The following is a 14,046-nucleotide window of genomic DNA, read 5'->3' as shown; positions in this document are numbered from 1 at the left end:
AAAGGGGGTAGTTTAGAGAGGAATTGACAGTGGGGAAAAAGGTGGAGGGAACACAGTGAGGGGATAATGAAGGTCGGAGGATCAAGAAACGACGCTGACCAGGTAGGACGAGACGAAAGTCAGGAGACAAGAGGTTCCGATAGAATGAGGAAGAGCTCTCGATGGCAGGTCTGCTTGAGGTAGACAGGGCTCAGCAGCGCAGAGACAACCGAGCGAAGAGGGAAGAGCACACTTGGGTGTTACGGGTTGTAAGATGTGTATTCACTCAAGAATCAGTGAACGAACACAGAATGTCAAGTCAGACGTCGGTCGAAGAAGCCAGCCACCTTTGTACGAAAGAATCCCCAAAACTCCATATTGCATAGATAAAGCACATTCAGTCTCCCAAAATCATACGACGTGTCTGCGATGCATCAATGACAGGCCTTGAACCCTCCGGAGCGTACGGGCCTGCCCTGTAAGATCCCGGGATCAATTACAGCAGGACGCACTTCTTCGACTTCTTGGGAGCAGGCTCGAGCGCGGCAACAATGGCCTAGAGTAAAGATGTGTGAGTAGATGCGACGATGCGGGATGTGGCGCGACACTAACCTCGTCAAAAACGTCCTTGAGCTTGTACTGCGTGAGAGCAGAACACTCGACGTATTTCACTGCGCCCAGCTCCTTGGCCATACGGTCTCCATCTTCCTTGCGAATCGGTTGCATCTTCTGGCGGGAAAGCTTCTCGCGGACCGCGGGATCGTCGCGAAGATCGGTTTGGGTGCCCACGATCAGGCAGGGGACACCGGGGCAGTGGTGGTGCACCTCGGGGAACCACTTTTCGCGTACGTTCTCAAAGGAGGCAGGCGAAGTGACCGAAAAGCAAACGAGGAAGACATCCGTCTGAGGGTACGAAAGAGGACGGAGACGATCGTAATCCTCCTGACCAGCAGTATCGAACAATCCCAGGGTGTAGGGCTCATCGCCAATCCTATTGCGCAACGGGGTTCGAGTCAGCTGCAGATTCCGATATTTGTCCACAGACGCCATCGCATTTGTCAAGCCAGCGACATCGGGTGCACCAATACCGCTATTGCGAGCGTGATATAGCGCATTCCGACAGACTCCCGATATGCAAACCATGTCTCAAGATAGGGGATCCCTAACTTACATGACCGTGACGGCATAGTTATCGAACACCGTGGGAACATATTCGGAAGGGAACTTGTTCGTCGTGTAGGAGATCAAAAGGCAGGTCTTGCCAACGGCACCGTCACCGACGACAACACATCTGCGACGAAAGTCAAATCATGGTTAGCCACTTGCCGCTCGAAGAAAGGATGAATGTATCGGGTTGCACGGAGAAAGGAGAGGGAGAAGCAGGATAGAGGAGGGAGGGTTCGAATGGGGGGAGGGGAAAGAGAGGAGGAGGGGGGAAAAGTAATTGCGGAGAGAAAGGGATAAAGATGATGAAGAGAACAACGCACTTAATTGTTGCCACGACCATATTGTAAACTTTGAAGAACCGTGAAGTTTGCGGGAGAGAAGGTGCAGAGAATCACGGAAGGTCGTCTGTCGGATGCCGAGAGGAGAGCAGGGACAGGAGAAGCAGGAGATGCGGTGAACCAGGGGGGGGGGGGGAGGGAGGAGACGAGTGAGGGGGAAGACCGATTGGGTGTTGAGAAAGAGAGGGGGGGAGAGAGAGAGTGAGTGAGTTAGTGAGGAGGAAGTGGAAGGGAACGAGAAGGTGAGGCGGCTAAGATGGAGAGGACAGACGCGGTGGATGGGCGAGGCCGTCTGGATTCACGGATGGGGAGGTGGTGTGCGGTGAATGTCGACGGTGAGAGAGAGGGATGGTTGGTGAGGAAGCCAGCCAATGTGGGAGGGAGGAGGCAGTAGGCGGAGGACGGAGACGATACCTTACTAGTAGTAAGGAGGAAGGAAAAGACGCTGCTGCTACTTTTCTGCTTTTTGCTGCTGCTGCTGCTGCTTTGCTGCTTTGGCTTGTAAATGGGGCAACCCGCACCGCACCGTTAGTTAGTTAGCTCCTGGTTTAGGTATCTCTAGTTAGCAGGTTCTTTTTTATCGCCCGCCTTTTTTTTTTTTTTTTTTCACACCTCTGACAACAATTTCTCTTTTTGATGGTCACCAGTTGCGCCACCGTTTGAAGTAATTTACCCTGGGCTGCTGATGAAACTCCCAAAGGAAAAGACTTCTTCATTCCCCCCCCGTCACGCTCTTTTACTTTACCCACTGAACGGCCAGACGAAAAAGCAACACAACGGCGATCCACAACCTAAGATAAGAGACAACTTACAGAGATCGGACTAAGGCCAATATGACGACAACCTAGATAAACCACCCCCTTTTATTCTATCCTGTCGCGACCCTTCTCTCTTCCGTAATTTTTTCTTTCACTAGAATCTCGATCGTCTTGTCTTCCGCAACGATAGTGATGCCGAGGAAGCGCAGAGAGATGAGATGTGATGAGATGGTGGTGGTAAATACCAGACCGAGGAAGAGAGGGTGGAGGAAGGAGAGCCAAGTCAAGTCATCCAACACCCAAAAGCAATTAAAAGCCGCAACTTGATCGGATCCGATCGATAGAATAAGACGAAACAGAGCTGTGGTAGGAAAAAAAAATGACGAGAGTAAATAAAACCGATGATGAAGAAAGGGATAAAGAGAAAGAAGAGAAGAAAAGCGAGGCCTACTCTTTCAGTTCATAACAGTTACTACTTAACTACCTACTTCCTTACGAACTCCTGCAATAACCGACCATGCTCCATCAAAAGCAAATCCAACAATCTCATCACACACTCTCTCCGGCCCCAGGCTTGCCTCGGAAGTCAGGCTGGCTGTCTGTCTAGTGTAAGGTAAGGCTAAGGCAGGCAGGCAGTAATGATCCTAAGGCTCAGGCGAAAGTAAAGTGAGTAAAGTTAAGTAAGGTTAGGTAACACCTCCAGTTGGGTAAGGAATCAATCATGGTAATTTCGCCATGAATCCCGTCACACTGAGCATCAGATGCTGAGCCAATCAATCTGGCTTGCCCAGACGGTCGCACTGACTGCGCCTGTCCTAGCTTGATTCGCTACGCGCCCAAGGAGGAACAACCTAGCAGTTAGTGAAGCTAGTAGTCAGTAGGCAGTAGCAAGTAGCAGTGATTGTGATCAACTGCCACCCCGAGGGGTGTCATCGACGAGGGTAGGTAACAATGAGGCCAGGGTCAGGGCTATGCCATGCCATGCCATGCCATCCCAACCTTGCACGGGGCTGGTTGGACAGCACCGACCGCCCTCTTCATCTCGTCTATCTACTGGCTTTGTACTACTAGTTAGTACTACTAGATATTCAGCTTTGCAAACGCCCAGACCGACCCCAATAAAACGACCCCGCGCTAAGTTTCATGACGGGGCCCAGATTCCACCCTGGGGATCGATACATATCAATCTGCTTTCCCTTTTTCCCATAACCCCCCCCCGGCCCCGGTCCAATCCTCAGCGTTACTATCGTCGCACCACTACATCAATCAATCAGAACCTGCAGGAAACAAGGCGCAAGTGAAATTCCAATCAAAAAGTACCAATGCTTGCTATATATATATAACGTGACCCATAAATCATCTAGTCTAGTCGTAACATCTATAATATCATCCCGCAGGATCATCCGCTGCCGGTCGTTCTCGCCGTTGCAGCTTGAGTTTCATGGCGCAAGCCATCAAGGAGACTCCAGAACGCCAAGTGAATGCTCGCACAAACGGCACTGTCGGCCTCAATCCAAAAGCATGAAAAGCAATGGCAACCAATCAATCATCAAAGTATATAGTTTGGTTTGTACACAGTCCATTTTTGGATCCCAAGTTCTGGGGTTATCCACACCGCCTTCTCTATCCCATGCGGGTTTGCGACGGTTGACAGCAGGCGAAATAAAAATAGCGTGCCCTTGCAATCTAACCGGGATGCTCTCCCTGTATGTGTTTGTACAATATAGCAGATTCAAGCGAAGGGTACATGAACGCCAATGCGCTCTGTCAGGTTCGTTTCGCACGCCCCTCAGGCTCAGCCTCATCTTCAACTGGGATCGGCTCGTGGTCGGATGACTCGCTCATCTACTCCATCGTTAATCAATTGGTTCAATATCAACGCCATCTTCACAAGCACTTACCTTATCCAGTTTGTAATTCGTCATCAGTAGACTGAGCGGGATCAGCGGAATCGTGACAACGAACGCCAGAACCAGGAGCTTATTCATGGTCTCCTGGTATGCGCGATTGATCGCTACCCGGACGGGGGATCCCATCGGGTAAGACAATGCCTTGGTCAACTTCCCGAAGATTTCACCTGCATCCGATTTGAACTCATCAGGGAGGTAGAGTTGCAGCTTTCTCGGGATATGATGTGTCCAAACGGCTCCTGAAATGGCTGCTCCAACGGCCCCACCCATCTCCATGGAAGTCAAGAACATTGCCGTCGCTGCAGCAACTTCTTGGTGGCTAGCAGAGGCCTGAACGCCCAACTGCACTGGAACGTTGAGGAGTCCGCCGCCCATGCCAACAATGATCTGCGTCCCCAAGATCTGCGCCGGTGAGCTTCCCTCCTTACGGTAGAGCAACATCAACAAGATTCCACCAATGTAGATGACGCAACCGCAGGTGACATAGATCCGGTACCGGCGCGTATATTTAATGAGCAATGACACAACGAAGGCAGCGATAGTCGACGTGAAGGCAAAGGTTTGGGTCACACGGCCAGCTGTGGCAACATCATAGCCCTGAACAACCTGCAGGTAAGAGTAGAGGTAAGGCTGAACCGAGAAATAGAACGCCACTAAGACGAATTAGCAGAGTACCTTGATTTGTGAGGAAGTGGAGTCTTACTAAAATAGAAGAATGCGAGGGTACACCCTGCGAGCGCTGTTCGGTCTTTGAGTAGATGCAGGGACAACAGAGGCTTGGGGGCCAGTTTCTTTGATGTTTCCCAGGCGGGAAGCGCAAAAAGGCAAAGAATGCCAATGACAATCATCGCGATGATGCTGCCATTCTTCCATCCATTCTTGGCATTAGAAGCAAGCGTAAGAGGGACCAAAATCAAGGTCACCGCTGTCGAGAGCAAGATCAGACCGAACATGTCAAGATCGTACCAAGTGTGGCGAATAATGGAAAGGAGACCTCGCCGATGAGGGTGTCTAGGCTTGATCAAGTTCAGTCTTCGAGCCTTGCGTTGGTTGAACAATAGCGAAAGTGCCAACGGAAGAAACGAGGCAGGTAGGAGGATCGACCACATTCCATAACCCCATCGCCAGGATGTATGCTGAAGCACTGCATTTGCAATAGTCGGGCCAATCCAGACCGTGACCAAGAATGGAAGCTCTGGTAGAAGCGCCAGGAGCGCACGGTTCAATAGGCTGCTGCTGTCAGCAATAAACACCTGTTGAAGTATCTGCAAGCCGGTAGATCCGGCAGCGTAGAAAATCTGCGCGGAGGCATATGTCTGAACGTTGGTCGACGCAGCCATTTGGATGTATCCTAGAACGTATATAAGGATGCTGACACAGAACGCTTCGAACCGACCGAAGACGTCGGCAACCTTAGCCATAGGAGGCTTGATAACAGCTACGAGGGTCAGCAGAGAATAAAAATAACCCCAAGGGAGAAATATACTCACCGTTCACCACATTTTGAACAACGAGAACCGTAGAGATAAGGGAGTGCTTGCTGAAAGCACTGGTGGCATAAGCCGAAAGGGACATCACGGTTTGGCTTTCGAGCGAGGTACAGAAAGCCATGAGGAAGATGCTTCAACACCATTAGCAACGACGAAGGATATTGAGAGCAGACACCAATCCTGATAATTTACGAGGCTTACCTGACATATGCTATAATCAACGACCGTGTTGTCCATGTCAGATTGATCGCTTCAATCTTCCGAACACCCTCCTGAACCGAATCCACCGAGGATTCTACTTCACTATCATGCCCTTCAGGGTCGTATTCCGCCTGAAGGAGGCGCTCCTCCGCCTCCCTGTTGTCTTGATCCATTTGATCGAGGGTACCATATGAGACTGCTGAGCGGTGGTCGAGAAGGGGCATCGCGGCTGCGCCGTAATCGTTGATGGATGGTATCGCTGGGTAGCTATAAGATGACCAGGGTCCATTTATTGCGATAGGTCGTCAAATACTTCGTCGTGGCGAAGGTAGCAGATGAAGCAACAGTTTGAGTCCGATAGTTTCAATGTCGAAGTAGCAGGCATGAAAAGGACGGAGCAGGCTGACGATTGCAAGGCTAAGCGGACGTAAAAGGGTATCTGCGACCTGTACCAGCCAGATCCACCAAACGAAAAAGCAATACACTAGCCAACGAAGAGGGGGTATCAAAGTCTAAAGAATAAGCAGGGTAAGAAAAAAGCAAAAGACACTAGCAAGATGGAGCACCCTGAAGCCAGGTTTGGGTACCACATGCATCAGTTAGGTCACCAAATCAAGCAGCGGAATGCGCAGCACGCGTGGATCGCCAGATCTGGCGTACAGCCCGGAGAATGGAGGCCAAGGGGCTCAGCTATGAGTCTGCAAGCCCAAATCAGGCTCCCCGATATGATTCACACCACTGGACACGATCGACAGGCCGCACTTATGCAAGTCCAAGTGGGAGGCCCAGGACCTAGCCTATGGGCTAAACGCCCGTGGCCCAGAAGGGTAGTGTGGCACCCGCTGAATTGCTGCACCAGATAGTCCGAACGGAGCTGTCAATGTTTTGTTTTGTCCCACGCCAGTCGTTGGTCGAATGAGACCGAGGGGACTTTCGGATGGGCTGGATGGTTGCAAAGCTTGTGCCTCGGCCACGGGCACCCATTGACGGGGAAGGGGCGAGAGTTTCTTTCGTAGACGGATAGAAAGCGGGAAATGAGGAGGATCGAGTGAGCATGTACCCCTGGGCCTTGCTGCAAAGAAGGCTTCGACTGCAGGAGTTCACTAGGGAACAAGCGTGGTGGTGTTGGTGGGGGGGGAGGAAGGATAGTGTGGCAAGGCGACCGGGATTCTGAATCCTACGCAGGCGGGCAACTGAACATCAGATATGATAAGATCACCTGGTCCGGCGGTCGGACCCGGAAAAAGGAAAGCCTGGGATAAACAATAAGATGGATTTTATATTATTCGAGTTTATTACAATGTAGTTCTTGTGTTGAAGAAAATATAATAAAATAAGAGAACAAAGAGTATGTGCAGCATAAGCATAGCATATATACTGCTGCCCTTTTTATACTGTTCCTTTCAGACCGCCTGACATTCTGCTCGTAAGAAGAATGAAGGCGCGCATCATCCACGCTTCCCCCTTGCAGGCCGAACCTGACTGATCCAACACCGTACTACTACTACTATACTATGTATTGCACAGCGTAATAGTACTACTCCATTCTCTCACATTTTTCATCCACTCTTTGAATGTCTTATGGAGACACAGAGTAATTGTAATCACGCCAACGAAAGAAATCAGGAATCCCGGAATTATTTGATTGCTCAGCAAAGACTCTGCGTAATCGTCGATGAGAAATCCCGGCCCCATCGCAATGATTGGGGGAAAGTGGCACACAGCCGATGCTGGATGACTCGGGAACAACCGCTCCTGGTCATCATCCGTCGGTCACGGGGTGATGCATAGTCTCCGCAGCCTACAGTTTTACTCTTACCCCTCGAGCAACGATCATCCCGTGTGAGTAATAACAATCACCGGATCATCTAGGTAAGACCATCCTGGATAGGAGATTCGACTTTTCGAGGGGTGCGAAACTCCACAGTAAATATTGACAAGAAGGCGCGAAAGCCGCAGGAAATTAATGCGATATTTTTCTGGTCGGTCGTGGTCACGGAAGAGTCGAGCCGAACTTTAACGATCCACCCACCTACTCAAAAGGGTAAAGATATTGTATTGGGCTTCAAGTCCGGTTCGCAACCCTCCGGAATGGGTACACTGCCCACTGTACGACACCGCTGTGGTAAAGCTTAGCGTTGTTTTCTTCCTCGTATAGGTTGCACACGGAGTTTTCTTGCGGTTGGTCAAGATTCTCCAAGTGCTACTACTTTTTTCTTTTCTGTTCGCTTCGAGTCGGATCAGTTCATATGGGCTGCATTTCTTGCATATAGACCAGATACTTTTAGTTACCCTGCTCTCCTCTTCCACCCCCTCTTTTGATTTTAATCCTTCGACTCCGACCCAGCAGATAGGCTATGAGCTCGGTTCTCAAGAATGTGAATATGCTGGCCATGAGTTTGACGCCCTATGCTGGTCTTGTTTCATGTGATTTGGTTTGCCGAAAATCCATGTCCCCAATAACAGCTGGCGTATTACCTATCTATGCATTCAGTCATCCATGATGGTGGTGGTCGGTGCTTCTGGGAATCGAACCAGTGACGGTAATGGAGCTGGCAGATAGCCGGATCTCAGTTATGATTGGCAATTATCCTCAGTGACACTCGAATACTACTTATCCGGCACACATCGAGGACTGCTACTACAAGCTTGCAATTTCAGCAGTACGTGTTCTTACGGTCTGGAAATTGAGATTGCATTGTACCATTCTATTTCAGGTGGGATACCTGAAATCCATCATCCGAAGTATCAACATTATAGGGACTGCAAATCGACTCAGGACAGGATCTAGATGACATGACCACCATGGACATTATACATAAGATACATTTGCACACAGGACATCCATTAATCTGACGTGTCGAGTATCAGATGGCCAAAGTTCACCACCAGGTCCTCCCCCTCTTTCGAAGGCCGTGCTGCATAGAGCCCAACCCAGAGGTCTTGAACATCCGGTTCCTCGAACACCCAGGTGACTTCCCGAAGAGGGGATTTCTGGATGCCTTCCACGAGATAAACCCATAGGCTATTGTCTGACTCCCGGACCAGCTCTAGTGTCGCCGCTCCACCTCCTGACGGGACAGGCTGCAGACTCCAGTCCGCCCAATTGTCTTTGGTGACGGTACTTAGGTGAGGTCGGCCACGAGTGAGTTCGATGCCTGTCTTGACCCATTTCCGGGTGCCTCCCGCACCGTTGAGGACAAGGATGAGTCCACCCTGGTCATAGTTTTGCTGCCAGACTGCGTTGAAGGCGACTCTGACCCGTTTGAACGACTTCAACGGAACACTCCGGTATAGAATCGGCGCAGTGAATGTGTCTGTGGATGGAGGTTTGGACCAAACATCTGTTTGAGGGGCCGCTCTGATGGAGAATTGGGCGGGGAGGATCCCATCACCGGGTACCTTCTCGGAGGAATTGGCGAAAGTGAACTTGGTCATGATTGCCGTCTGGTTCCGTGAAGAGGACGCTTGGGCAATGTCTGTAAGATCCTCACCCCGTTAGACGGTTTCGAACTGGAGAAGGGTAATTGAGAGAAGGTAATTGAAAAGGAAGGATAGGAATGAGATGGAGTTATTCCAAGGGAACAAAAATACGAAGGTCTTGGAGGAGAAAGGAGAACCAGAGATGGATGATGTGAGGAAGAGCAGAGGTCTCTTGTAGCAAAAATGGCCTACGTCATATTGATTGGGACAGCGAGCGACACCATACTAGTAGTAGACACTCCGAACTAAGGCCAGCATCCGGATTGACCTGGGCCACAGGTACTCGAATAGGTATGCGGTCGCAGGGACTAGATCCTCACCGTCTGCGGTACAGGGTTTGAGCCTATGACAGCTATGACTCTGGGTGAGTGGGGTAATCGGAGACTACGGGGCGATTAGAAGCACGACGATAAGGCCGGTCGGAAGGTAACTATGGGGCAATTGTCTGGTACTACTTACTGTTAAAAGTAGGTAGGCCTGATAGAAATCCCCCGGGGTTCCCGGCCGTTATCAGTAAACTCCCTCCTCAACTGATATGGTTTTGAGACTTCTTTAGACACAATCCCCCCATGTGGTCTGGGGTTCCCTGCAGGGAGTCCCTCCTCCCACAATGGCCAATTCCACGATGGCCGGCAAGGCACGTGAGCGGGGAGACTCCTTTTCCACCGATGACATAAGCAGGCGTGCGCTCCCCTTTGGTGGCAAAGGGGAAAACCCCGTAGCCTGGCGACGCAAAGTTTGGGGAAGAGAGGATGGTTTGTTTGCCTGGTTGCTGGCCTGCCTCTGGTTTTTCATGGTCGATTGTATCCTAGGCATGGGCTGAGCAGAGTGATTGCTTCGACTTGCCTGTCAAGATCTGTTTGCCATGTCTATTGGCTATTATTATCCAGATGATTCCAGGAGAGTGCCCCTGTGGTCGCGACTCTTCTCATCAACCTATGCCGGTTATCGTCACTTGAAGCCTTCGGAGTCGAGGTACTCCGGTCGCTATCGTCGTTCTTTATTCCGCCGCATCTGCAACTATGTTTCTGCCGTTGCCGGCGTTATATTCCTTCTCATCGTCCTAACCTCCATATTCCGGCCCTCCTACACCCAGCCGCCGCCACATTACTTGTCGCTTCGGAATGCGGTGTCTCAGTCAACCAAATCCGGCCGAGGCAACATCCGCAATGAGAAAGTCTTCATCGCAGCGAGCTTATATGACCCTGATGGTGATCTAGCACGAGGACATTGGGGGGACAGTGTGCTTGAGCTGATCGATCTGCTCGGAGAAGACAATGTTTTCCTGAGCATCTATGAGAACGACAGCGGTCGAGATGGAGAGAGTGCGCTTCAAGATCTGGCAGATCGGGCCACGTGCCAGAAGTCCATTGTTTTCGAGCAGCATCTGGATCTGGCCGGTTTACCGACAGTTGCCGTTCCCGACGGTTCAAGGCGAATCAAACGTATCGAGTACTTGGCGGAGGTGCGGAACCGAGCTCTAAAACCGCTGGACGACCAGCCGGAAGTGCGCTATGACAAGCTGCTCTACTTGAACGACGTTGCATTCAACCCGGTGGATGCGCTCCAGCTTCTGTTCTCCACAAATGCCACGGATGATGGCGTTTCTCAATACCGGGCCGCGTGCGCCGTGGATTTCATCAACCCATTCAAATTTTATGACACTTATGCGACACGCGATCTGCAGGGCTTTGGCGTGGGCGTGCCTTTCTTCCCGTGGTTCACTAGCGCTGGGCAAGGTCAGAGCCGCCAGGACGTACTAGCTCAGAAAGATGCTGTGCGGGTGCGGAGTTGCTGGGGAGGAATGGTAGCATTCGACGCGCGGTTCTTCCAGCGCGATACAGATTTGTCGGTCATGGATATACAGCCTCAGCTGTCTGGCGAGGACAATTCACCTGCTCGGTTCCGGGCGTCACATGATACGTTCTGGGAAGCTTCTGAGTGTTGTCTTATCCATGCCGATATTCAGAAGCCTCAGCCGGACCCAGAGAAGATCACGGACACGGGGATCTATATCAATCCATATGTCCGGGTTGCGTACGACACCCGCACCCTTTCCTGGTTAGGGACTACGCGGCGCTTCGAGAAGCTGTACTCTTGGGTCCATGATCTTCTCAACCATTTCGTCGGCATGCCTTGGTTCAATCCTCGGCGAACTGAAGTACCCGGCCAGATTTCTCAGGAGAAGGTCTGGATCCCTGATGAACATGGAGAGGGGAATGGGTCATTTCAACTCGTTGATCGGGTTGCAGGCAAAGATGGCTTTTGCGGACGCCCGGGACTTCAAGTCATCATCGAGCATCGCAAAGAGGGCCAGAAGGGATATGAGGAGATTGAAGTACCTCCATAAGGGATTTCGGTCAATGTGTAGATATTCCCTGCATGCATTATTTGCATTGTTCTCTTTCCTGTATAGGCCACGAGTTATGGGTACATAAATATCATCTATAGACGTCCATGGACATAGTGCAATCCACATATATCACATTTCGAAACAACATTGGATGGGACAATGATGCTTGTAGATCTGTATTACAAAAACGCCCTCGAACTGCCATTCACCGTCGAGATCACCCTCGGTCACAAGCTATTTTGGCGGGACTTGCCAATCATATTAGGCCTCAAGTGTTATTCCCTACTATGCTATTTATATTGTAGTATGCTAGCCCCTCTTATTCCTTTGTCTGTCTTCCTGTGCAGTTGCTGGGTCATCTTTCTTTTCATCTGTTGCCTAGCGTCCTTCCTCTTACAACCATCTTCCCTCTTGTTAGACACCTACATATCTCCTAATATTCCATCTCAAACGTTTCATAATCTTCCTAGTTATCATGGACAAGCGTCCGGTCCCTACAATGGAATTTGCCAGCAGGGTCACCAGTATAATCTACGGTGTCGTCGGAACCTTCATGGAGAAGACGTCTTTCGGTCTTGAAGAGAGCCGACATGCTCCCAAGAAGACACACCTCTCAGTCAGTCTCTCTCTTTCCTGCTGTTTGTCTTGTACCGGCTCTTTCGCACATTCAATACGTCTTGTTGTAATTTACCATAGCACGGTGAGAGTCTTTTCTCGCTGAGCTGACTGCTAGACCTGAACAGGAACCCCCTCTTCGTCGTTCAGGTAACGAAGCCACGCACTTCACTGTTGACGATATTAAAACTCGCCCATCTTCTGCTCCTCATTTTCCATCTCAATCTTCTCCGTCGATACTTCCCATCGACACTTTCCTTTCCACTTGTTCTCTTCCTTCTTCTCCCTTATCTTCTTCGTTTGACAACACGATGGAGGACAAGGAAAATATCAAAACGTTCCCTGTCGCCGATGTGGACGACACGGTCAGCTTCATGGCTGCTGCTCGCTCCTTGAAGCTGCCAAAGACTTATGGCACTCCTACTGTTGCTGTCGACGCGTCCAGTGAGAAGGCCAGTACTTCAATGAGTCGTCCCGAGTCTCGTACTGATGCTTTTGGCCGCGATACTACCGCGTCTCGTGATGATGCTGATGTTTTTGGTAAGTGTCATGCGACCACAGCCATTGTGAAGTTGAGACGCGACATATCTAATGTTATTGTCTTCTGTAGCACCTTCCGGTCAGAACACTTATGACGACGAGTGGAGTATCAAGCCTGATGCCGAAGAATTTGAAGTGAAGCCCGAGACCACCAAGGCTGGAGTGTCCAGTGTTTTTGGTGACTCCAAGCCCCAGGACTACAATGCTGCTGCTACTATCAGCGCTGGTCCTCGTGGTTCGGGAGCTGTAGCTTCAGGTGACGCCAGTGAGGTAGAGGACCGTGAGAACCTCACTACTTTCAAGAGCTGGGGCACCCCTGCTACTCGTGACAAGCCAGGTAAGATATATGACATCCTATCTTCCGGTGGATAACTTACTTACATGACTTGTTCTAGCTTCTCGTGTCCGTCGTATCATCCTCCGAGGCTTGCCTGCCACCTGGTGTACCCCTGCTAAGGTTCTGTCGCTTGTGCACGGTGGCAATATCGAAAGTGTCCATGTCCATGGCAATGGAACTGCTCATATCCTCTTTTGTGAACATGAAGCATGCCAGGCATTCTACGACAAGTATCCGAACGGCATCGACCTTGACAAAGAAAGAAGGATCACCGTGTTCGTGGAAATGGGCAAGGAGGTTGACGTGGTCAGCTCCCAGCTTTCTTTCAATCTGTCTGTCGGTTCAACTCGCGCCGTGAGAGCTGTCGGAGTCGACATGAATGCCAGCATGGCGCAGCTGTACAACATGGCCTGTGGCAGTGGTCGCAAGGTTGAGAAGATTCTGGACTCATATGTGCCTGGAGATGTGAGTCTTCTTCTACCTTTTTCCCTCTCGTGTTTAGCATACTCATTTTACTAGGCCCGTAACGTCGTCTTCCGCTTCTGCTCCATCGAGGATGCTGTGCGGTTCCGCGGGATTCTCGTGCGTGATCCTGAGTGGGAGCACTGCAACGTTCAGTATGCGACAGACCCGTAGGTACCCTCGTGTCTGTCTACGATGGATGCTGCTAACCTCACTCAGCTGCGAGTTCGCTACCGGTATGCACATTGACTGAAGTCAAGCAGACTATGTTTGGCTACCTACATACGGGGCGATTTATCAAGACGGTCGCGTCTAGAGCGGGTTCGAATGTGGAGTAAAATGGCAGGATATGCAGGATGTATCTGGGGTTGGGGAAGATTGCTTAACGGATAGGCGTTGTGGTAAACTGATGA

At 50.6% G+C, this 14,046-nt stretch overlaps 8 protein-coding genes across 8 annotated transcripts; 4 read left to right on the top strand and 4 right to left on the bottom strand.

The window, feature by feature from the left end:
- Positions 1–420: 420 nt before the first annotated feature.
- cdc42 (Rho family GTPase CDC42) lies at positions 421–1,930 on the bottom strand. The gene is made up of 4 exons (XM_025526466.1): positions 1,467–1,930; positions 1,151–1,270; positions 592–970; positions 421–535 (listed from the first exon to the last, which is right to left on the bottom strand). The coding sequence occupies exons 1-4, from the start codon at positions 1,484–1,486 to the stop codon at positions 476–478; spliced, it is 579 nt and encodes a 192-aa protein (XP_025382729.1). The 5' UTR covers positions 1,487–1,930; the 3' UTR covers positions 421–475.
- On the top strand, positions 1,613–2,410 carry BO83DRAFT_382992 (uncharacterized protein; the record flags this gene model as incomplete). Its single annotated transcript, XM_025532356.1, has 1 exon — positions 1,613–2,410. A coding segment is annotated over exon 1 (188 nt), but the record flags the coding sequence as incomplete, so codon positions are not given.
- Positions 2,411–3,776: 1,366 nt separating this feature from the next.
- mirC (siderochrome-iron transporter MirC) lies at positions 3,777–6,233 on the bottom strand. The gene is made up of 5 exons (XM_025526464.1): positions 5,844–6,233; positions 5,643–5,773; positions 4,856–5,590; positions 4,144–4,805; positions 3,777–4,087 (listed from the first exon to the last, which is right to left on the bottom strand). Exons 1-5 carry the CDS (start codon positions 6,065–6,067, stop codon positions 4,010–4,012), a joined length of 1,830 nt encoding a protein of 609 aa, XP_025382727.1. The 5' UTR covers positions 6,068–6,233; the 3' UTR covers positions 3,777–4,009.
- Positions 6,234–6,647: 414 nt separating this feature from the next.
- On the bottom strand, positions 6,648–7,538 carry BO83DRAFT_403492 (uncharacterized protein; the record flags this gene model as incomplete). The annotated part of the gene is made up of 4 exons (XM_025533625.1): positions 6,648–6,801; positions 6,824–7,013; positions 7,253–7,350; positions 7,504–7,538. 4 exons carry the CDS (start codon positions 7,536–7,538, stop codon positions 6,648–6,650), a joined length of 477 nt encoding a protein of 158 aa, XP_025382726.1.
- A 32-nt stretch (positions 7,539–7,570) lies between these two features.
- BO83DRAFT_403491 (uncharacterized protein) lies at positions 7,571–8,406 on the top strand (the record flags this gene model as incomplete). Its single annotated transcript, XM_025533624.1, has 5 exons — positions 7,571–7,615; positions 7,644–7,685; positions 7,848–7,917; positions 8,002–8,086; positions 8,310–8,406. 5 exons carry the CDS (start codon positions 7,571–7,573, stop codon positions 8,404–8,406), a joined length of 339 nt encoding a protein of 112 aa, XP_025382725.1.
- A 133-nt stretch (positions 8,407–8,539) lies between these two features.
- On the bottom strand, positions 8,540–9,599 carry BO83DRAFT_382988 (uncharacterized protein). The gene has a single exon (XM_025532355.1). It carries the CDS (start codon positions 9,279–9,281, stop codon positions 8,691–8,693), a length of 591 nt encoding a protein of 196 aa, XP_025382724.1. The 5' UTR covers positions 9,282–9,599; the 3' UTR covers positions 8,540–8,690.
- A 137-nt stretch (positions 9,600–9,736) lies between these two features.
- Positions 9,737–12,033, top strand: BO83DRAFT_179698 (glycosyltransferase family 69 protein). The gene has a single exon (XM_025526465.1). The coding sequence runs from the start codon at positions 10,192–10,194 to the stop codon at positions 11,674–11,676; it is 1,485 nt and encodes a 494-aa protein (XP_025382723.1). The 5' UTR covers positions 9,737–10,191; the 3' UTR covers positions 11,677–12,033.
- Positions 12,034–12,154: 121 nt separating this feature from the next.
- On the top strand, positions 12,155–14,000 carry BO83DRAFT_441703 (uncharacterized protein; the record flags this gene model as incomplete). Its single annotated transcript, XM_025536360.1, has 6 exons — positions 12,155–12,295; positions 12,423–12,834; positions 12,905–13,171; positions 13,230–13,636; positions 13,691–13,803; positions 13,853–14,000. 6 exons carry the CDS (start codon positions 12,155–12,157, stop codon positions 13,884–13,886), a joined length of 1,374 nt encoding a protein of 457 aa, XP_025382722.1. The 3' UTR covers positions 13,887–14,000.
- Positions 14,001–14,046: the final 46 nt, after the last annotated feature.

This window comes from Aspergillus eucalypticola, assembly GCF_003184535.1.
Source record: "Aspergillus eucalypticola CBS 122712 chromosome Unknown BO83scaffold_40, whole genome shotgun sequence".
Lineage (NCBI taxonomy): Eukaryota > Fungi > Ascomycota > Eurotiomycetes > Eurotiales > Aspergillaceae > Aspergillus > Aspergillus eucalypticola.
Note: the sequence above shows the minus strand (reverse complement) of the source record. Positions and strands in the feature narration are given on the sequence as shown.

Excerpts from the sequence above, each read along its gene's own strand:
- cdc42 (XM_025526466.1), bottom strand. The coding sequence starts at position 1,486 with ATGGTCGTGGCAACAATTAA. Across the intron at positions 1,271-1,466 it reads ATGGTCGTGGCAACAATTAA|ATGTGTTGTCGTCGGTGACG; the intron begins GTGCGTTGTTCT and ends CTTTCGTCGCAG. Across the intron at positions 971-1,150 it reads AACTATGCCGTCACGGTCAT|GATTGGCGATGAGCCCTACA; the intron begins GTAAGTTAGGGA and ends GTTGCGCAATAG.
- mirC (XM_025526464.1), bottom strand. The coding sequence starts at position 6,067 with ATGCCCCTTCTCGACCACCGCTCAGCAGTCTCATATGGTACCCTCGAT. Across the intron at positions 4,806-4,855 it reads CCTCGCATTCTTCTATTTTA|TGGCGTTCTATTTCTCGGTT; the intron begins GTAAGACTCCAC and ends AATTCGTCTTAG. Across the intron at positions 4,088-4,143 it reads CGAATTACAAACTGGATAAG|ATGAGCGAGTCATCCGACCA; the intron begins GTAAGTGCTTGT and ends ACGATGGAGTAG.
- BO83DRAFT_382988 (XM_025532355.1), bottom strand. The coding sequence starts at position 9,281 with ATGACCAAGTTCACTTTCGCCAATTCCTCCGAGAAGGTACCCGGTGAT.
- BO83DRAFT_179698 (XM_025526465.1), top strand. The coding sequence starts at position 10,192 with ATGTCTATTGGCTATTATTATCCAGATGATTCCAGGAGAGTGCCCCTG.